This window comes from Mangifera indica, chromosome 8, assembly GCF_011075055.1.
Source record: "Mangifera indica cultivar Alphonso chromosome 8, CATAS_Mindica_2.1, whole genome shotgun sequence".
Lineage (NCBI taxonomy): Eukaryota > Viridiplantae > Streptophyta > Magnoliopsida > Sapindales > Anacardiaceae > Mangifera > Mangifera indica.
The window spans coordinates 13,689,181-13,712,940 of record NC_058144.1 but is presented as its reverse complement, the minus strand read 5'-3'; the positions used below and the strand labels follow the sequence as shown (position 1 = coordinate 13,712,940).

The window sequence follows — 23,760 nt, the reverse complement described above, 5'->3', positions numbered from 1 at the left end:
TATACGTTGAAATACCTTAAAGTCACGATAATCGAAAAATCGATCGAAAATCTTGAAAATAACGAATCGATATATCCTGAAATTGTGATATTCGAAAAAACGGAACTGAAATTTGAATTCTACAAGTTGAAATACCTTAAAGTCACGATAATAAAAAAATCTTTCAGAAATCTTAAAAATACGAATCGATATATCCTAAAATGGTGAAATTCGAAAAAACGAAACTAAAATTCGAATTCTATACGTTGAAATACCTTAAAGTGACGATAATAAAAAAATTGATCGAAATTCTTGAAAATACAAATCGATATATCCTGAAATGGTGAAATTAGAAAAAACAGAACTGAAATTCGAATTCTAGAAGTTGAAATACCTTAACGTGACGATAATCGAAAAATCATTTGTAAATCTTAAAAATACGAATCGATATATCCTAAAATGGTGAAATTCGGAAAAACGGAACTGAAATTCGAATTCTATACGTTGAAATACCTTAAAGTGACGATAATCAAAAAATCGATCAGAATTCTTGAAAATACGAATCGATATATCCTAAAATTGTGAAATTCGAAAAAACGGAACTGAAATTCGAATTCTAGAAGTTGAAATACCTTAATTTGATAAAACGAAAATGAAATTCGAAATCTATACGATAAAATAACATAGAATGTGAACAATTGAAAAATCGTTAGATAAGTTGAAAAGAAGACTCGATTTATCCTAACAAGGGGAAAATCGAAAAAACGGATTTGAAATTCGAACTCTATCAGTTGAAATACCTATGAATGTCGCTAACCGAAAAATCATTTGAAAATTTGAAAAAAACGAATCGATATATCATCAAAAGACAAAATATGGAAAAACGCAATTGAAATTCAAAAACACGAATCAATATATCCTATAAACGAAAAAATCGAAATATTAAGTTGAAATTACGTCATTACATCATAAATTGTGTCAAAAAGCATCAAAATTCGAAAACTCGAATTTCAAATTTGAAAAATACATATAGAAAAGCCCTAAAACAGAAAAAACGGATATAAAATTCGAAAACTACACGATCAGAAACCCTAGATAAGAAAAATCTCAATTTACCCCCTCATGAATATTCCTTAATTAAAAAGGTCCACTGTTATATGACAAATTTCCAAAAAAACCATTGTGTTTTAATGAATATCATCCGGCTCCCCAACATTTTAAAAAAGCCACTTTACCCCCCCACTAACCCATGCTCAATACGCTGCCGTGGGAAACACTGTTCCCACGGCAAGACTGCCGATCCATTCGGCAGCTATTTTCGACCGAATTTTGGTCGTTTCGACCTCCGATTTTCACATAAATCAAATCTACACGTTGTATAACACAAAACCCCTCAATCAATTCAACGAAAACAACCAAAAATCGAAACATTTTAAGCATTGTTCAAACCGTAAACACTAAAATTTCAAACCCAAAAATCTCAACCAAATCTCAATAATATGAGTAATAACTTAATCCAAACAAGATTATGAGAGATATACTAACCTTCTTTGCCATTTGCGGTTGCCGGAAGCAAGAAAATCGACGGAAATGACGTTTGCCGTGGGATTGACGTGGGAGGTGGGAAACTTTGGAATTTTCAGTTGAAAGGCACAGTGAAAACGAAGATTGCCGTGGGAAGAAATGAATTTTTTGCTGTGCTTATAAAGAGGGGCAGTTTCGTCATTTTGTCTTTCCCACGACCACGTGGGAAATTTCATAAAAACCTGACGTGGGCTAATGATTTCCCCGACACCCCAATATTTTAAAAAAGCCACTTTACCCCCCCCCCCCCCAACTCATGGTCAATTCAACTGCCGTGGGATAAATTGTTTGCCGTGGGAAACGCTGTTCCCACGGCAAAACTGCCGATCCTTTCAGCAACCATTTTCGGCCTCTGATTTTTACGAAAATCAAATCTACAGTTGTATAACACAAAATCCCTCAATCAATTCAACGAAAACAACCAAGAATCAAAACATTTTAAGCATTATTCAAACCGTAAACCCTAAAATTTCAAACCCAAAAATCTCAATCAAATCTCAATAATATGAGCAATAACTTGATCCAAACAAGATTACGGGAGATATACTAACCTTCTTTGCCATTTTCAGTTGCCGGAAAGCAAGAAAATCGGCCGAAATGACGTTTGCCGTGGGATTGCAGTGGGAGGTGGGGTTTTCTTTGAATTGCACAGTGAAAATTTGCTGTGTTTATATATGGGGGCAGTTTCGTCATTTTACAAAACCTGGGCATTTTTGCTTAAACTTGGATTTTTTGGACAATTTTGCTTAGACCCCTTTAATTTTGTCTATTTTTAATAATTTCCCTTATGATAATAATAGAGACATGTTTAGTTATAACTTAAGTGATTGATTAGTTATGCGAGCATTATGTAGTAAGCATGTCATCTATTTACATGTTGATTTGGAATACATATAGAAGTCCTTGTATTTTAAAATGGGTGGAAAAGTGAGTCCATTCCATCAGTTGATTAACTACATTCAATCTCTATTAGCTACTTTTATAAAATAACAATTATTTACTATTTTTAAGTAATAGTATAATTAATAAATTTTTTTAAATATCTAGTTGAATGTATTATGATTTAGATAAGATCTACTCGTGGAATTATATAACAATTCCTTTTTATTGTTATATGAACAACATAATTATATAAAGTAATGGATGTAGACTTCCCATCGATAAGTCAATACACCGTCAAAATCTCATTTTGTTGATTATTGCTTATGTAGAATACATTCATCTCATGGGTGGATTTTACCATCAACACTTGCCGTTGTGGTTCATTATATCATATAATCTAGATTTAATTATTGTTAATCAAGCTTAACATGTGAATGGTGATGATGTTTAATCAAAGTTGTGGCTTGGGAATTTGAGTGCAACATCAGATGTGGCCAACTTGTTCGAGTGCAGCATATTGCAACATTTCATTGCTAGTTGCCTCTTTTCTTTCAACAAATAAGAAATTCTCTAATTCATCCATAAATATATAATTGATGGATAGAAATGTTTTGCGTCGATGTATACAATATTCATAGAATATATGCAAACTTTTGTCTTTGACAAATTTACATACAATGAACCAATAAAAACCTGTTACTTTAAAGGTCAATTTAGGATTTGACGAGGACCCTGAAATTGAAAAAATATGAAGCCCACGATTTTCTGTCAAACAGCATAGACATGATTATCGTGAGGCGTGTGAAGACATGTGCTGACAAACCGCGACTCATGAAAATTGAAAAGTGGGAAAAAAAAGAAAAAAGAAAAAAGAGAGAGACTACGAAAGAAAAACCAAAACACCCACTTCAGTTCATGATGTTAGATGATGAAATCTTGAAATGTAAATGAACATAATGACAGGAAACTGTTGCCATCTAGTGCTAGAAAAGCATGACAGATCTTACTTTGCCTTTTTTTATTTCTCTGTAATTCTTCGCTCTGTATTCTGTAATTATTGTATTTGTCTCACTTAAATTTCATTGGCGTTTAAGCTTTGGACTATTGTGCTGGTTACATGTGTTAATGTCAGTAAAAGGTTAGCCCATAATGATTCTGCTAATTATGACAAAAATTTAATAATAAAAAGGTATTTATTTATTTATATGTGGGTGAGATACCCTTTAAGTGTAACGTAGTATAAAATACCAGCCTTTTTCCAGCTAATAATATTAACAATCGGTTATGGTTTTTTCTTAATGTATTTATTCTCATCCATCTGTTTCTTCTTCACTTGCCTACTGCCCATGTGATTTCAGTAATCTATCTCTCTAAATCCAGTGACCAAATTTCCATTTCTTTCAGTTTCTGTATCATTATCTTTTAGTCATGTCTTTTTTTAGCTTGTTTTTTGATATGGCCTTACAGCTCAGAGACATTGACAGTGAAGCAAATCTAAGTCCACTCTTTTAGTTCTCTGTCTTTTTCATACGCAACTGTAAACTTCAAAAGCCCGACACGATACAACCCAGAACAGACTGAAGCATTTGAAAGCCGATCTTGAAGCATTTGGGTGATGGGTTCTTAAATTCATCTTCAATTGACTGAGGTAGAAACTGTTTGTTATTGTTATTGTTCTGTGTATCAAGTTTGTTCTTTTGTTCATTCTTTTGATCTAGTGAAGAAACCGTGAGAAAAAAAGGGAAAAATTTATCATTTTTGGTGTAAAATGAGGGACTTCCCTTCTTGTTTTGGTGAAAATGGAGTTCAAGTTGCTGATTCTTCGTCATCAAGTGCAGCAAAAGCTTCTCAAAATTTGGTTACTTGTGTTTATCTGTGTAAATTCCATGGTCTTTCTTTCTTGGTAACTGTCACATGGACGAAGAATCTCATGGGTCAAGGTCTTAGTGTTGCAATTGATGATTCAACCAACCAATGCCTTTGCAAAGTTGAGATAAAACCATGGTTGTTCTCCAAGAGAAAAGGGTCTAAAAATTTAGACGTAGATTCTAGTAAAATTGATATATATTGGGACTTGTCCAGTGCTAGATTTGGTCCTGGGCCTGAGCCAATAGAGGGATATTATTTAGCTGTTGCATATAACCAAGAAATGGTGTTACTTCTTGGAGACTTGAAAAAGGAAGCATACAGGAAGGTTGAAACTACCCCTGTTAATATTGATGCCATTTTCGTTGCCAAGAGAGAACACATTTTTGGCAAGAAATTTTATGGTTCCAAGGCTCAGTTTTGTGATAAGGGGAAGATGCATGATGTCACAATTGAGTGTGATACTACTGATGTTAAGGATCCTTGCCTTGTGATTCGCATTGATAGTAAGGCGGTGATGCAAGTCAAGAGGCTGAAGTGGAAGTTCCGCGGTAATCACACTATTCTGGTGGATGGGCTCCCGGTTGAGGTATTTTGGGACGTTCATAATTGGCTGTTTGGTAATGCTATGGGAAATGCAGTTTTCATGTTCCAAACTTGTCTTTCTGGTGAGAAGTTGTGTACGAGCCAATCTATTTTTGATCCTTCTGTATTGACCTGGTCTCATTCTCAGCAATTCAGAGATTACCAATTACAAGGACTTGGTTTTTCATTGCTATTGTATGCTTGGAAGAATGAATAGAATTGTAATTTTCACCATTGATTATCAACAAATACTTTCGTTGATTTTACTTATAAACAATGTGATTGAGCTTTATAATGCATCCAACTATAGGTTTACCAATTTGTTTTGCCTTAAATGTTTTCTTAGTTACTTTTGATGATGTAACCAATCACCTGTGTTCAATTCTGTTTTGGAAAATGTTCATGGACAATGTTCTGTAGCTGGTTAGGCAAAAATCTGCTTGCACTGGGATCCAACCCATGTGATATTGTGGCAAGGCATTACAGTAAGATCTCTTTTCCTAACAATGATTTCTGTGATTAATTTTTCAATAAGTTGCAGCTTTTGTTTTAATGAAAACAATGGCCAGAATTAGCTTGATCGAAAACCTTGTTGTTGCAGGCATTTGAAAATTTTTAAGAGATGTCTATGCCACTGTTGCTACTAATGCAGGCATTTATTCATGAGCAAATGATCAGGTGCAGTAAATATGTCCCTTTGGTTTATACGAAATTGTCTTTGCATTTGTGTACACACTGATTCATTGTTATAGGATGTCAAATTTATATCATCTTTTCACAATATCAAAGAAAATAACTTGTTGGGTTCATTTGGAATATGCTTGAACTCTGGCAAGCTTTTAAAATAATTATGAAGAATAGGTCAACGATTAAACGTCATATGCTCTATAAATAAAAAGCTTCTGTGAGAAAGTATTTCTATACTAATTGACAGGAATAGCCAACTAATTGAAGCACAAAAATTGTTGTAATTCTCTCTGTCTAACCTGCAAAATTCTCAATTTACCGGAAAAAAAAGACATGCAAATTTCTCTTCTACTATTGCGTGCTAAATATGTATCCTTGGCTTCACTGACACAATTCCTTATGTTCAGGCTGTTTTAGGCTTCATGAAGCAGCAAAAAACAAATAAATGCAGTAAACTGAATCCGTCATACTTACTAAATTTGGTATATGCTTCACGATAGAGATAAAAGGTCATTGAGCTCAGGATTTTAAGCAGCTCGAGTCTAAGATTTTCAACCAATTTCTATATCATGATTTTCTATAGTTCTGTATTAAGATCTCTAGTGCAAAATACAATACTTAGATCTCATATTGAAATGTATAGGCTTTTGGTATAGGGTTTATATGATTTTTGGCTTTTTAATGTCAACAACTAACTTTTGAGATATGGTTCTTCCAAGATTCATATCATTCTCTTAGTCAAACATTGACTATATGACATTCCTTCTATGCCACTGCCATGTGCTTCTTCTGTGCAAGCATACAGGATTTGATTTATTTAAACCCAGAGAAAATTTCATTGCACGTTTCAAGAGTGTAATACAAGTGCATATTCGGTATAATCTTATCACAATGTATTGCATATTATACATAGAATATATAATATTACAGTTGGCTTATAACATGGAGCACATTTTTGTAAGATTGACATTGTAAGTTCAGAACTGAAGCGAGGCTGGTGCTAGTTCATTTTTTAAAGCATTAGACGGAGAACTACGCAATTATATCTGCATCCAATCTCGATTCCTCTTCAAATTGTTCGCTGACTTAGTTTATGCTTGGTTGCAGAGTAGTTTCCATCAGAACTCCAGTATCTCTCTCTCTTGTACAGAAAGCATATTTATATCTGCTTTTATCAGGATTTGGCTGGTTTAACTGGTTGTTTACTTGATGTATCCAGAACTGATTAAATGTTGTTTCTTCAGCACCAAAAATTACATTATTATTTACCTTCTAAATTCAAAGTTAATCATAGTAGAACTGAGGATTTGTATTAAATCATGCAAGCACTCTTTAAGTTGCTTCTGATCAGATCAAGGCTCATGTCGTGTTTTTTGAATACTGGCTGGTCCCAAGTTTTACTCAAAAATTGGGATGAAAGAAGAATGAAGAAAGATGAAGTTTAGAAGTCCTTTGCTAGCAATAGCATCACAATTTTCTCATTGATCTTAATGTATAAATAAGCAGCAACTTGCATAACTCATGCTGTCTCACACTGGAAATTAATTGAAATGACTCTTAATGACTAAATCATCATAATTGCATGGTTGACTGGTTGTGCCTAAAATATTATTATTATACTATTTTCAAGGATAATGGTAGAGTGAAAACGACACCGTTTCCAACTCCCGCGAGCAAACGAAATCCTTTTTCGTTCTCGTTGCTTTACCACTAGTTTAGCTTAGCGAACGCCGCTAGACGAAAAGTTTTCATTTTTATCTTCTAGAAAATGAAAATGGGAACTCTATCTATGTTGCCTCTCTCTTTCTCTTGTGCGCTGACACCACGAAAACCCTATCTCTCAAACTCTATTTTATGGTCTCGTGCTTCTTTATATTCCCTCAAAATGGCAAAAATGGGCACCAAAAGTGTTGTTTTTGGAGCAAATTCAAGTGACCCAAAAGAGTCAATGTTCATGAATGAGAATGGTGCTATTAATGACATGGATGGCTATCTAAATTACCTCTCTCTCGAGTATGATTCTGTTTGGGACACTAAGCCTTCCTGGTCAGCCTCTTCACTATCACTAGTCCTTATCATTCTTTGATGTCAATTTTGAGTTTTTAGGTGTATTTGGAGTTACAAGTACTGAGCTTTTTTTTTTTTTTTGAATTATAGCTTGATGGGTTTTGATTGAAGTTATTTTCTTCTTTATGATTTGAGTGGCTTTACTTGTTACGAACTGTCTAGATACATATCAGTGCTATTTATCACTTTAGAGAACAATAAGGGCATCCATTGAATGTACAGTATTTTTATTTATTTATTTATTTTTAATATTGCCATAGGATTTAAAAGTGAATTTTAAAGCTTGAAAGAAGCTATTTTTTGAAGTGGCATGCAACGAATATCCTGTTATGGCAAGTGAAACTTGCTTATGTGACTTTACAAACAATCACCTCTTACATTTCTCTTAGGGTTAGGCTCCTATCCATCATGGTCTATGGCGTAGAAGCTTTTCCTTGGTTATTACAACTTCTTATAGGAAGAAACATACTTAAAGCTCAAAGTATATTTTCATTAGACATATTCCACTTGCAACGGTAAATTCTCACTTGTTACCGGGTATTCAACCTTGCTGCATATAGTCTAGCTTTTTACGGCAATCTTGTTTTGCATACACACCCTTGCTTCTTGCCATAGCCAGTCACTTTCTGTTCATGATGTCAGTAGTGAGTTCTCATAACCACAATAATTGTGGCAATACATTGGGATCATTCAACAGGGCTTGCACTGTCAATTTTGCTTGTGATTTTAATTTTCTGCAAAGTCCAATCCATGATAGATTCATGGATAAAAATGCATGTGCCAACATTCCACATAAGCACAAACCATTTGAGGAATCTAGTTAAAGAAGATGGAATTTAGTAAAGCATAAAGTGGTATTCCCTTTTTTTTTTTTTTTGTTTACAATATATATTCCCTTTCAGAAATTTTCATTTCGACATAATCTTTTCATCTACTTTTTTCTATTACAAGATTTTTATCTTCTTTTCTCATCTTTTGTCACTAGGTGTCAACCATGGACGATAACATTGACTGGAGTCTTAGCAATTGCTGGTAGCTGGCTAATTTTGCATTCATTCTTATTTACAATGGTCATAATTTTGTTAGTTTGTGGTTGGTGGTACATATTTCTCTATTCTTACCCCAAGGTATGAGCTTCACTTGTTTTTTTCCCTTTCTCGTGTACAAAACCTGCCTAGTATGGTTTCCATGTTTTATATGGTTTGTTCTTGCATTTAAAGTTCTCAAGTCAGAATATCAAGGGGCCCTGTTATATCTTTTCAATGCAAGATAAGCTTGTTGTTGGATTCTGCCTCTTGCAATTGCCCCCATATTTCTACTTAACCACCCTGAAACATGCAAATGGTTTTTTTTATTTTTTTTTAGTGACAATTCAACTTCAATAAGGAAGTAGAAGTCTTGAGCTGTTGAGGGCTAATCTCTCTATAAAATCTCTCTTCCAAAGCAATAATGACTGACATACATGTGGGGCATCATACAGCAATATGTTTAATGGCTGCAGTATTAGAGTTCAATTATTTATTCATATTATTCCAGACAATGCATTGAAGAGAAAAAAATTTAGGCACACATGAACTTCAAATGTAATAATTTAATTTTCTAGCTTAAGTTTGACATGTATATGGAGTTGTTAAAAGATGGTTTGTGTCCATTTTTCTTGAAGAATAGGGGGCCTAACTCTGTAGATTGCCTAGAGTCTTTATAAGGGAAACTTACGCGGATCAGTTTAGTGCATAATTGGAATATCTAGCTGAATGACTGATGTTCTCTTTGACATTTAGAAGCCATTTGGGTTCAGCTGCAATCACAATATTAAGAATAGTAAGTAATATTTGATTTCAGGCATATGTGGACATGATAGCCGAGCGAAGAAAGAGGGTGATGAATGGTGTTGAAGACACATTTGGTGTAAAGAAAAGGTGATAACTAGATCTAATCTATCTCTTTTTGGAGCTTCTGTAAGCAATTATATTTTCACTACTTTTCTTTGCCATCTTTATCTTTGTAACAGAAAAATGTATTAGTAAAATTAATTGCTGTAGAGATTTTGGGGTGATCGGCAAGATTTTAGAATCCATATATTCAGTCACCAAAAGGAATTATAATAATAATAAATCCAGGAACATCCACAGGTACAGGTTGGTATGAAAAAAGAGGAAATAGAGAAGAACTAGAGCTTTAGCAACTATTGTCAATGATGCATGTAAAAATATATAAAATATTATAACCATTTAGCTTTATTTCAAGAAGCATATTTGTTATTTTGTTAGATTCTTTAGAAAGAATCTTTAAACGTGATCATAATTTATTTATTTATTTTAAGAAGAAATTATCTCACACATACTCAAATACTAAAAATATGGTGGACCGACGTTGCAAGCCACTGGTAATAAGCACGGACAAGACGATTAGAAAATTGCGCACTCAAACGCTGTGTAGAGGTTGTTGAGTAGGACGGCGTGTATTAAGGAGATTTTATTAAAAGTTAGACATAGTCAGGTGTTACTCCACAAATATCATGCTATATATTATGCCATAAAAACGCTAAATTGGAATTTGTAATTCAGTTTTATGATAGAAAGAATGAATAGTGTTTCCTTCCTCCTTCACTCTGCTACAATTGCAAATGATTAATATTAATTCAGTGTTGATCTCAGCTACAATTACAAATTACACGAGAGAATAAACATATTAAAAATAATAAGTGAAGTGAAAAGAGAAACATGAGGGGTTGCAAAAAATAAATCCCCTCATGTGTAGTATTCTTCTATCCAATTGACCAACCTGGGAAAATCGCCGCAATAGTGTTTGGAATTGGAAAACCGACGTCTGATATCTGTTTGCCGCAAAGTGGAATCTTTAAGAGCAAAATCTCGACTTTTAAAACAAACAACTGAATCTTTACAATTGGAGAACTTTGCTGGAACAAAAGAAACTCTTTACAGAGATGGCAAAATCCAAACCCAGTTGACCTTCTGTAGCAGGGCTAGTGACCTCTAACATCCGTGTTACTGGATTGTAATTCTCTTTGACTTTCGACACCCCAGAAAATGCCCTGACATAATGGACATAGTGTTAGATGTTATAATTTATTATTGTCTATGAATAAAGTTGATAGAGCAGCTTCTGAATCTGCATTTTGCCTGTGTTTTTTTGTGAAATAATAATTAACTACTAAATTAGAGAAATTGTTAGTATTGCAAACTTGTCAAACATAGAGAGATAGCCAAATGGAAATTTATATATTGCTCTCGGTTTTAAGCTTACCTCGAAATATTCGATACGCTTGCTTGAATTCAAGTCCGGCTCTCCAGAGTATATTATTTTTCGTCCTCTTTTTATCAAAATCAACTGCAGGATTATATATGAAACAAAAAAGGTAACGAACTGTATGATATCTTCATGCTTCAATTTTTCTAAACCTTGATGGCCAATATTATAGTTTTACACAATGAAACAAAACCAAAACTTGGAATATCTACCAGAGTATGCAATGGGAAATTTCTGAAGCATAACCGAAAATTAAGGAGCATTATGAAAATTTACCGTTTTAAGAAAGAACTGACATCCTTTTTGTGTATATGAGCATACAAGTTAATTACCTCGTCAAATACCTCAATTGTGTCAATGCTTGGCTAGTGAATGGTATATACAACCATCCTCTTTGTATGGACAATATTTTTTACAGCTCACATGATGACTGCAATTGCTCTGGCATCTAGGCCTGAGGTGGGTTCATCCATGAATATTATGGATGGATTAGAAACAAGCTTTACTGCTATAGTAAGTCGTTTCTTCTGCTCATTTGATATACCACTAGTACCAAGGATTCCAACTAAGGCTTCCTTGATTTCATGAAGTTCAATCAGTTGAAGAATTTTGTTACGTACCCGAATAATGTTGTTAGATAGTGGTATCTGCCACGGCTTCTGGTCTCCTACCTGCGAATTCTAGTGGGGAATTCTGGATAGCCTCCTATCTCTCCAAAATACTCTACCCAGTCAACACCTCAAAAATACAACAACACCATATAAGTCACCCCTCTGCACTTTCTTTCCAACAAGATTCTTAACTACCAAATAGCAATTAATAATGAAAATTAGATGGAGAAATAGTAGAGCAGAGATAAGGAATTCATCAAGCAATGGAGAAGCTCATAAGTCATATTGCATTCATTAACTCCAATTCATAAATTGATACAAAATTTGATCATAATGAGCAGTGTTTAATGGCTATAATTCACTCAGAAATTAACAAGAAAAGGTAGTCACCAGAACAGTAAAGAAAGACATAAAATCTGGCTACTGGAGGCCAGTACTCCCCAATACAAAAAACTTAATGATAATTTATTTTTCTTCTCAATAGATCATGCCTCACACTCTCCACCACCTCACCTATGTACAATTTCCCATAATTAACTCATTCCTACACTATTAGCTTGCCAGGTGTCACCAAAGGAGTTGCTACACTTGGTACACTACTCTCCCTTTTCAGGAAAATGCTCCATAATCTCAATATAATTCTCCCAAAAATTTTCATAGTTAGGTAAGAGTTCACATTTGAGTAAGACCTCCAAGCGGCTAGAAGGGGAATATCTAGTGCCAAGTAATGTCTTAGGCTATAGTTGTAACTCCAAATTGTCAACTAGATAAAGGGGGTTAAGGGTTGTTGGGGAAAGAGCTCCAACCACTTTTTCAATTGAAAAATGTGAAAGACAAGATGTATTTTTAAACTAGGAGGCAACTCCAATTTATAGGCAACATGTCCAATTTTCTCTAAAATTGTATAAGGGCCATAAAACCTAGGACTTAATTTTTCATTTGATCGCTTGATTAGTTTTCATAAAGCAATAAGGTTGTAACTTTAAAAACACACTATCACTGACACTCAGATTGACCTCGTGCCATTTCAAATTTGTCAAATGCTTCATTCTTTCTAGGGCACAAATCAAGTGTTTGTTTAATTTAGAAAGAATTTGATCTCAATTCTGAAAAAATATCCTCACCTCATCCACCTTAGAATCAGTTGAATCCCACCTAAGCAAGGTAGGAGGGTATTTGCCATACAAAGCCTTAAAAGGTGTCATACCTCAGACATTTTGAAATGTGGTGTTATACCATTACTTGGTCGATGAAAGCCATTATGTCCACTCCCAAGGTTGTTGAGGACAAGCAACGTAAATAAGTCTCTAATCCATGATTTACTACCTTTGTCTAACTATCAGTTTGTGAGTGGTAAGCACCACAAAACTTGAGAGTAGTACCCATAATGCAAAATAGCTCAACCTAAAATTGGTTCATAAAGATGCGGTCGCGATCCCACATGATTAAGTGAAGGTAGCCATGGAGCTTAATGACCTCCTTAGCAAAGACATTGACCCCCACTTTTACAGTACGGATGCGAAAAGGGCATAAAGTGGCTATACTTGGTTAGCCTATCTAACATTACTAAAATAGTATCACCCTTTTTTGTTTGTGGTAATCTTCCAATAAAATCCATGGAAATATCCTTCCAAACTTTATCAAGTATCGGGAGGGGCTGAAGCAATCCTATAGGACTTATAGCCTGATGTTTACCGCGTTGGTATATTTCACAAATGACCACATAATTGCGAATAACTAACTTCATTTGTACCCAATAAAAAATTTTAGCCCTTCATTTACATGTTTGACAAAGTCCTGAATGGCTGCCTAAAGGAGTAGAATGAAATTCTACTAGGATAGTGAGAATTAAAGTAGAATTTGTTATGAGAACCAAACGCCATTTATACAATAGGGTGTTTTTTTTCAATAGGAAATTAAGGTGACTGTGGGATCCTTCAAAAGATCCTGGTAATAGTTTTGTAATGGGCATCCATGTGGACCTCTTCATCCATTGTATCACCATCCAATCAATAACCTACTAAAATGGCTATCATGGCTATAGTGCTACTAGGTAATCTAGACACCGCATCAACCACCTTATTCTCCATCCTGGGTTTGTATTATATTTCAAAGCCATAGACTAAAAGTTCCATAACTCGTTTTTGTTGATTCCCATTGATTATAGTATGCTCCATTAAGTGTTTCAGACTTTTTTTATTAGTGCAAATAATGAAATGGCAATCTAATAAATAATGTCGCGACTTTTTTAAGGCCAAAACGTTCGTCATCAATTCTTTTGCATACACAATTTAGCCCTATCACGAGGAGATAAAACTTGACTCATGAAGGAAATAGGCCATTTTTTCTTACAATAACAATGCCCCCAATCCAGACCTCGAGACATTTATTTCCACAATAAAATTTTTTATCAAAATTAGGCACAACCAGAATATGGATTATGGTCATTGCCTTTTTCAAACCATTAAAGGCTAGTATGGCATTATTACCCCAACTGAATAAGTTCTTTTTCAACTATTGCGTAAGGGGCACGACAATGCAACCATAATCTTTAACAAACCTCTAATAATACTCCATAAATCCAATAAATCCTCTTAATTCTCTAATATCACAAGGCTGATGCCACTCTACCATACTCTAGATTATTTGTGGATCATCTGCTACCCCCTCAGTTGAAATAATGTGGCCCAAATACCCTAATTAGGTCATGACAAATGAGCATTTTTTTTATTCAGAACTAACTGATACTCAGATAATATTGTAAGGGTCATTTCTAAATGTTTTGAAAATTTTTTATTGTAGATTAAAATATTGTCAAAAAAGACCAATATAAATCTACATAAATGGCCTTGAAAGATGTCATTAATAAGGGCTTGAAAGAAGCTTAGAGCATTTGATAAGTCAAATGGCAAAACGAGAAACTAGTAATGGCCGTTGTAGGTGCAGAAAGTCGTTTTCTCAACATAAGACTCAACTATCTAGATTTGGTGGTAGAAGAACTTAAGATCTAACTTACTAAAAATAATGGCTAATCCTTACTTATCTAATAATTCATCAACAACAGGAATAGGAAGCTTATATGGGATTGTTAGTTTGTTGTGCATCTGATAGTCCAAGCATAAATGCCAACCACGATTTTTCTTTTGAATAAGCAATACTGGGCTAGAGAAATGATTGATACTTGGTCGAATGATCTTAGCTTGAAACATTGATAAGCCAAGAAGATCAACTAGAGTACCTATCAAAAACCCAAGGTACGAGGATTGAGTATGGAACAATTTGCATAGGGCATCAAGGCGACATACGACGAGGACCATGCTAATTGCAAATTATGGCTTAAGATTTGCATTAGTTATTGCTATTATTTTATTTGTATCGACTATAGAGTTCTGAATGCTGTAACCATCAAGGATAGATTCCCTATTCCAACCGTTGATGATATGCTTGATGAACTGTATAGGGCAACCTTCTTTACTAAACTTGATTTACGATCAGGTGACCACCAGGTATAAGTACATCCATTAGACATTCACAAAATTGTCTTTCACACACACAATAGTCATTATGAATATTTGGTTATGTCATTGGGCTTGTGCAACGGTCCTACAACTTTTCAAGCCATTATGAATTCTATATTTCATCTACATCTTCAGAAATTTGTGTTAGTCTTTTTTGATGATATTTTAATTTATAGCCCTAATTAGACCAAGCATCTTGAACATGTTAAAAAGGCTTTTGATATATTAAGGCATCACAAATTTTTTATCAAGCTCAGCAAGTGTGCCTTTGGTCAGTAAGAAATTGAATAATTGGGTCACATTGTAACTTTATAGGGGGTTAAGGTGGATCAAGGGAAAATTCAGACTATGATCAATTGGCCTAGGCCCACTAATGTTTCTTAATTGCATGGATTTTTAGGCCTTACAAGTTATTATAGAAAGTTCGTCTGTAATTATGGAATTATAGCTCGGTCACTTACCAACCTCTTAAAAAGGGGCAATTTAGATAGACGACAGAAGCGGAGGATGCCTTTAAGGCTTTGAAGGTAACTATGACTTTTACTCCTAGACTTGCTATGCCTAACTTTAATGAACCATTTGTGATCAAATCTAATGCTTCAAGTGATAGTATTAGAGCGGTGTTAACTCAACAAGGGAAGCCCATAACATTCAAGAGCTGAGCCTTGGGAGTCACAAAGCAATCCTAGTCTACCTATGCTAAAGAAATACTCACCATTATTCAAGCTATTTAGACTTAGCGTCCTTACTTGTTGGGTCGAAAGTTTTACATCCAAACTGACCACCGCAGCCTCAAATATTTGATAGAGCAGTGTATCGTAACACTAGAATAACAGAAATGGGTGTCTAAATTGTTGGGGTATGACTATGAAATTATGTACAAGCTGGGAAAGGAGAATTCAACTGTTTATACTTTGTCAAGAGTAACAGGCAACCCTAGCTAATTATGTACAAGCTGGGAAAAGACGTAACTAACAAGCATCCTTATATGGTCCGAATTGGCAAACTTGCAACTGACGGTCTTGGAGCTTCGTATAAATGGAGAAATGGTTTGGTATGTTACAAAAACTGTATAGTTATTCCTTATAATTCCTATCTTGTCAATTAGCTACTGCAAGAATTCCATGATTCACCATATGAAAGACCACAACAATTCTATTGGCCATCAATGCATAAGGTGATTCAGTAATATGTGGCTTCTTGTACTGTTTGCCAAAAGAATAAAAAATACACTTTATCTCCAGTAGGTATTCTCCAACTATTGCCTATTCCTTGCTAAGTATGGGATGACATCACCATGGATTTTATTGAAGGATTACCATTATCCCATGGCAAGAGAACTATTATGGTGGTAGTTGACCGCTTAAGTAAATCAGCTCATTTCTTAACTTTGTCGCATCCTTATACGGCAAAAATGGTAGATAAAAAATTTGTGGAAGCGATTGTCAAGCTTCATGGCATGCCAAAATCAATTATCAGTGATCGAGATCTCATTTTTATAAGTTATTTTTGGAGTGAATTCTTCAAAATGTCAAGAACTAAAAGGTATATGAGCTCTGCCTACCATCCCCAAACTGATGATCAATCTGAGGTAGTTAACAGGTGTGTTGAGCAGTATTTACGATGTTTTGTTTCCCAACAACCTTGAAAGTGGAGTTCTTTTCTTCCATGGGTTGAATTTTGGTATAACACTACATACCATAGCTCTATTGGGATGATGCCATTCCAAGCTCTCTATAGAAGGCCACCGTCGAGTATTCCAAATTATCAAGTTGGGGTATCTTCCGTCAATGAAGTGGATCGAACAATGGTATCTCGAAATGCCATTTTACAACAGCTCAGAGCTAATCTGCATGCAGTAGTTAATCGAATAAAACAAGTGGCCGATTCAAAAAGAAGGGATATGAAATTTCAAGTGGGGGATTTAGTCTTCCTTAAACTCTATCCTCATCGCCAGCAAACTATCTATAGGACATCATATCAAAAGCTAGCTAATCGTTTTATAGTTCGTACCAAATTGAAGCAAAGGTTGGAAAAGTAGCTTACAAACTCCAATTGCCTGAAGGGTCTCGAATCCACCTTGTTTTTCATGTTTCAATGCTTAAAAGGCAAGTAGGGGAGACAAATGCTACTAGCACTGAACTATCGTCCATAGTTGATGATGGTGAAATTATTATGGAACCTGAAGTTATTTTGGATACTAGACAGGTTAAGAAAGGGTCAAATTTTGTTGAGGAAAACCTTGTTTAGTGGAAAAAGCTTCCAAAATAAGATGCTATGTGGGAGAATACACAAGAGTTACAAAACAAGTTTCTTAAATTGAACCTTAAGGACAAGGTTCCACTGAAAAAAGAGGCAATGATAAGCCAAGAAGATAAACTAGAGTACCCATTAAAAACCAAAGGTACGAGGATTGAGTGTGGAACACTTTGCATTAGGCATGCAAGGCGACATACAACGAGGACCATGCTGATTGCAAATTATGGCTTAAGATTTGCATTAGTTATTACCGTTATTTTATTTGCATAGGAATAGGTCAATAAGTTAGAATATCTCTATTATTGTTGGCTATTTTATTGCCAACTAGCCGTTTCACTCCTTTTGTTCAGAGAAATAGTTGAGTCCTAGATGTATTTAAACTCTATTACCCAGCAATGTAAAAGAGACGAAACTTTTAATAAAATTATAAGGTTCATTCTCGCCTTAAGTAGAATAATTTTAATATCTAAATAGCTTTGAGTGGGACCAATCAAACATCTCCCGAACCAATCTTTTCACCTCATTCTTCTTATGATGCAGGTAACAGTATGACTGACTATTAGGTGGTTGGGCTCCATTCATTAATTTGATGACATGATAGTGTTGACGTTGAGGTGGTAGTCCCGAAGGCTTCAAAGATAGTTATTGAAATTTGTCCAATATCGCTGTTATAGAGGGATTTTATGTAGTTATAGTTAATCTCACTGCTCTCCATCTCGACGAACTCAATCTAAAATCTATCACTCTTATTTTTAATTGATTTCATCATGCCCTTGCCACTCGAAGCTTATCGTTTGTGTTTTCTAATTGCTATGAACCTCCCCTAAAGTGGACAATCAATCCACCCCAAGAATGACATCCACAATGCCCAGTTGGAAGGGAAAATAATCCTGAGAATACTCCATACTATCTAGCTCCAATCAGACATCCCAACAAATATAGATTACCTATCCCCCAAAGTTACTTGAAAATTTTTCCTACTAATTGGTAGTTTCAACTACTCCATCAATTTTTGATAGATTACCTATCCCCCAAGAAATAAAATTTATATATTTTTATTATATAAACATTAAAATAACCATTTTACCCTTCTAACAAAAAAAATTAACAGAAGTTGGGTTATTTGTGGCAGTTTGGGTTTTTTAATTGCTACAGGTGTGATTTTGAATTTCAACTAAAACTTGGGTGGGAAATAGTCCTTTTCCCTAACAAGTATACAATTTAGGAACTAAATATTTTGGGACGATTATAATTTCGTCATGGAATGATGCTTTTAGGGACAAAATTTTAATTTCATCCCAGAATATTAACTTTAGTGACAAAATATTAATTTCGTCCTAAAATGATTATTTAAGGAGATGAAATTATAATTTCATCATTTAAAACTTAAGATTTACTTTTAGAGACAATTTTAGTTTCATCACAAAATAATAATTTTGTGGATAAAATTATAATTTTGTTTTAGAATGATTATTTTAGAAGAAGAAATTTCAATTTTGTCCCCCCTAAATTTAGGATTCATTTAAGGTTCGTTCAAAATATTACTTTTAGAGATAGAAATTTAATTTTATCTCAAAAAAATTAGGATTCATTTTTAGAAATAATTTAATTTTGTCATTAAATGATAATTTTAAGTTCAGCTTTGATAGAATTCAGAGTAGGTTGATGTTTACGAATTTCTAGCTCTGTCTATTATTGAGTCACAAACTTGTAAGCTTTTGTGTGTGTCTGTTAACTTGAATGTTAGAAGCTCTTATTGACTGATTGTACAGATAAATTTATGTTTCATCTTCAAGAAGAAAAGAAAAATTGATTACAACATCTTGCTCAAGAATTAATTGAAGCTCTCATAGTTGTTGTTCTCATGTCATGCTTGTAGTGGTAATGTAAAACTACCAAAGGCTCAGAAGAAGCACCTTCATGAACGCAACGGTAGGTTTCTTTCCTTATGCATTTCTTTTATGTATTTTCTGTGAATGGCATTTCTTTTATGCAGTGTTGCTTTAGGCATTGTTATTACATTGTCTCAAAGGAATGGGTTATGTAAGGGGAAAATGGAATTATAAGAAGAATTCACTATTGATGTTATTTTCATAATATATACGACATAGTGTGTTAGGTCCCAATCAAAGCTTAATAAAATAGAGTTCAACTTAGGGTGAGAACAACCCATAATTTTATTTCAAAAATAAGCTCCTTGTACATCTGCTGAAAGGAGTTTAAATAAAAAAAGAACATAACAGCTTTTTTCCCACTACTTGAATTATATCCCTAAGAATTAGGACCCTAACTGCTACTTTGCAACAAAATAGTAGAATTATTGGATTCAAAGAAAACTGCTAGACCTATTCATAAGCATTTGTTGTGACTCTCCCCACTATTTCTCCCACTACTTCTCCCACTACTTAAGACCAATTCTTATGCATTCTTGTGCATGTTGCATGGCTCATGCAACTTAACACGTCGTGTAATCCATGGCCGAATATTTTGGATTTTTCTGTGGCACTCGTACAGACCTTTTGAGCTTATCATTGCCCTCCCATTTCAACGAAACTTTGTCCTCAAGGTTTAGAAATCGAGTCTGCAGTTCCTACGAATTTTCTCAAGTAGCATCTTTAGTGGAAAGACATTTCCACTTAACTAAACTTTCTTCCATAAATTTAAATCCACGTTTTATCCAACGTGTATTCAATATGGTTTTGAGCTCCAAGATGAAGTCACCATCAGGTGAAATAGGCATTTCAGAACTGATAACATGAGTATCACCCACGTGTTTCTTGAGCATGGACACATGAAAAACTGGATGTATACGAGAGCATGAAGGAAGCTTGAACTTGTAGGTTACATTGCCAATTCGTTCTTCCATCAGATATGGTCTGTAAAACTGACTTGTAAGCTTCTGATAGGTCTACTTAAACACTGATTATTGACGATAAGGATGAAGCTTGAGAAAGACCATATCGCTAACCTGAAACTCAACATCTCTGCCCTTCGAATCAATCTACTGCTTCATTCGATTATTGGTAGCATGCAAATTATCCTTGAGTTGCTTTAGTAAAGCATCTCTAGCAACCCAATTTTGATCCATTTCATGTACTGAACAGGTTCCTTCTTGATATGGTGGAATTGTTGGTGGTGGTCGACCGTAAAGGGGGCTTGAAAATGAGTCATTCCAATGGAGGAATGATAGGTGGTGTTGTACCAAAATTCAGCCCAAGGTAAGAAATAATACCATTTTTGTGGTTGATGATAAACAAAACACTGAAGGTATTGTTCCATAAAGCGGTTCACTATTTCGGACTGGCTGTCAGTTTGAGGGTGATAGGTCGAGCTCATCTTCAATTGTGTGCTAGATAGTTTAAAAAATTCTTGCCAGAAATGGCTAAGGAAAACAGGGTCTTAATCACTAATAATAGACCGTGGCATTCCATGTAGTTTAACAACTTCTTCAACAAATTTCTTGGCTACTATCTTCGCTATATATGGATGGGAAAAGGCTAAAAAATATGCTGATTTGCTTAATCTGTCAATGACAACCAGAATAGCTTGCTTGCTATTTGAAGGAGGAAGTCCGTCGATAAAGTCCATGGTGATATCATCTCATACTTGACATGGGATCGATAGTGGTTGTAGGAGTCCGGCGGGCAACAAGGTGTCAACCTTAACGCATTGGCATATTTGGCAAGAAGCAACATATTCCTTCACTATTTTGTACATGGCAGGCCAATAAAATTGTTTAGCTAATTTTTTATACGTGCGAAGTACACTAGAATGGCCTGCCCAGGTGAAATCATAAAATTCCTGCAATAGTTGTTGGACGACATCTGAATGGGGAGGAAGGACGACTCGATTATGATAATAAACCAAATTATTATGTCATACGTAAGGACTGCCTAGTTTGTCTTGTGCTTGCTGGCAGAGTCTTTACATGTAAGGATGGGTTTTAGCTTCGGTCTTGATAGTGTCCTATATGTGAGCTCGAGAAACGGTGAGAGTATCAAGGCTTAGGCTACCCACTACTCGTGATAAAGTGTCAGCTACGTGGTTTTCCTTGCCTAGTGTATATGTGATTTCATAGTCATAGCCAAGCAATTTAGAAACCTATTTTTCTTGCTCCACTATTGAAATAAGTTGTTCGAGTAGGTATTTGAGGCTCTGGTAGTCTGTTTTGATGTAAAACTTTCGGCCTAATAGGTAAGGTCTCCAAGTTTGTACATCTTGGATGATTACTAGCATCTCTTTGGCATAGGTGGACTAAGACCATTTAGTGGTTCCCAATGCTCTGCTCATGAAGGCAATAAGTTTCCTTTGTTGAGTGAGAACTGCCCCTATGCCATCATCGGATGCATCTGCTTCAATGATAAAGGGTTCATTGAAATTTGGCATTGCTAGTGTTGGAGTTGTAGTCATGACTTGTTTAAGATTCTGAAATACATGTTCCGCTTCATCTGTCTACCTGAATTGCCCCTTTTTTACGAGATTAGTGAGAGGCCAAGCGATGACACCGTAATTACGGACAAACTTTTGGTAGTAACCTATAAGCCTTAAAAATCCACGTAACTCAGAGACATTAGTAGGTCTAGGCCAATTCAGCATAACTTGTATTTTATCTTGATCCACTTTAACTCCTTGTAGAGTCACAATATGGTCCAAGTATTCCAACTCTTGTTGACCAAAAACGCACTTGCTCAATTTAATATAAAACTAATGCTGCCTTAATATTTCGTAAACTTTCTGAACATGTTCAAGGTGCAAATTCCAGTTGGGGCTATATATTAAAATGTCATCAAAGAAAACTAGTACAAATTTTTGAAGATAAGGACGAAATATGGAATTCATAACTGCTTGGAAGGTAGATGGGGCATTGCAAAAACCGAAAGGCATAACTAAATATTCATAATGACCATTATGAGTACAGAACGCTGTTTTATGGATATGTGGAGGATGAATTCGTACCTGATGGAATCCTGCCCGTAAATCAAGTTTGGTGAAATAGGAAGCCCCATGGAGTTCATCAAGCATATCATCCACAGTAGGAATAGGGAATCAATCTTTGATGGTCACTTCATTAAGTGTTCTATAGTCCGTGCAAAATCTCCATGTCCCATCTTTTTTTTTTACCAATAAGACAGGGGATGAAAAAAGACTAGTACTAGGTCATATGAGTCCTAACTGTAACATGTCTTGAACCTATTTTTCAATTTCAGCCTTCTAAAAGTAAACATACCTATATGGTTTCACATTAATGGGCTCGGTTTGTTCTTTCAGGTTGATGTGATGATCCACTACTCAAATAGGCAGTAATTGCTTAGGCTCCTAAAATATGTCTTCAAATGCTTACAATAATTGTTGCATTTCGGGATGAATTTGTGGTGATAATGGTTGTGTTGTGGCTTGAAAACACATGGCAAATACTGAGCTCCCATGACGAATGTCTTTGGAGATGGCTTTCATGGATATAGGTTGGATCGCTTGGTTGTTGATGCCTTGCAATATGTGAGTTTGATTTCCCAACGTGAACTCTATGGTTAATTGTTTCCAATTGCATGATAAAGTACCTAATTGCTCTAACCAATGGATACCTAACACCAAATCCAATCCACTAAATGGCAAAGCATAAAGGGTAAGGATAAAAGGAATGACCTGAATTAAAACAAAAACATTTTCGAATCGCCCTTGACATTTTAATGGTTCTCCATTTGCCACCTTTACACTAAAAGGCCTTGTAGGAATTATTGGCAATTGTAACACGTTGGCCACTTTCTCACTAATGAAATTATAGGTAGAGCCACTATCAATAAGCACAACCATTTCATGGTGTCTAATATTTGCCATCACCCGCATGGTTTGAAAGATGGACCAACCTGAGAGAGCATGAAGAGATATTTCGAGCTGAGCATCTAGATTTGCTTCATCATCCGAATGATCATCGCCACTTTCTAGCAAAAGAAGTTGAGGGCTGCAACACTTGTGGCCTGGTGCAAACTTTTCATCATAATTGAAGCAAAGTCCTTGTGCCCTTCGTTTCTGCGTATCCTCCCAAGTCAATCGTTTGATTGAAGTTGATGGTTTGATTGGTGTTAAAGAAGACGAGTCAGCTAGTGCTCGAGCAAATGGCTTGTTGAATCTTCGCTATCGGTTAACTTGATCATCCCTTATCTGAGCAAGATTGATTGCTTCCTTCAAGGATTTCGGTTTGAACATCTGAATTCCTTCAGCTATCTCAGCCTTGAGTCCGCCCATAAATGTTCCAACCAACGCCTTTTGTGTCCAACCTTGCACCCGATTTCCTAACCTCTCAAATTCTTTCTGGTATTCGCGTAAGGAGCCGACTTGTCTTATTTTTGACAAAGCTTCATTAAAGTCGTCACAATCTATGAGACCGAACCAACCCCATACGAATAGTTCCCACGTCACTTCTTTGCCTTCTTCCGTGTAAGCCCAACGTAGCC

At 35.2% G+C, this 23,760-nt stretch overlaps 2 protein-coding genes across 2 annotated transcripts; both read left to right on the top strand.

Annotated features, from left to right (window-relative positions):
* Positions 1–3,685: 3,685 nt before the first annotated feature.
* LOC123222767 lies at positions 3,686–5,215 on the top strand. Its single transcript, XM_044645712.1, has one exon. It carries the CDS (start codon positions 4,214–4,216, stop codon positions 5,111–5,113), a length of 900 nt encoding a protein of 299 aa, XP_044501647.1. The 5' UTR covers positions 3,686–4,213; the 3' UTR covers positions 5,114–5,215.
* Positions 5,216–7,219: 2,004 nt separating this feature from the next.
* On the top strand, positions 7,220–9,693 carry LOC123222919. The gene is made up of 3 exons (XM_044645947.1): positions 7,220–7,629; positions 8,636–8,777; positions 9,493–9,693. Exons 1-3 carry the CDS (start codon positions 7,352–7,354, stop codon positions 9,571–9,573), a joined length of 501 nt encoding a protein of 166 aa, XP_044501882.1. The 5' UTR covers positions 7,220–7,351; the 3' UTR covers positions 9,574–9,693.
* The last annotated feature ends 14,067 nt before the right edge of the window (positions 9,694–23,760 follow it).

Bases quoted from the DNA above. Each gene is read 5' to 3' on its own strand.
- LOC123222767 (XM_044645712.1), top strand. From the start codon at position 4,214: ATGAGGGACTTCCCTTCTTGTTTTGGTGAAAATGGAGTTCAAGTTGCT.
- LOC123222919 (XM_044645947.1), top strand. From the start codon at position 7,352: ATGAAAATGGGAACTCTATCTATGTTGCCTCTCTCTTTCTCTTGTGCG. The intron at 7,630-8,635 runs GTCAGCCTCTTC...TTTTGTCACTAG, and splicing joins TGGGACACTAAGCCTTCCTG to GTGTCAACCATGGACGATAA. The intron at 8,778-9,492 runs GTATGAGCTTCA...ATTTGATTTCAG, and splicing joins TTCTCTATTCTTACCCCAAG to GCATATGTGGACATGATAGC.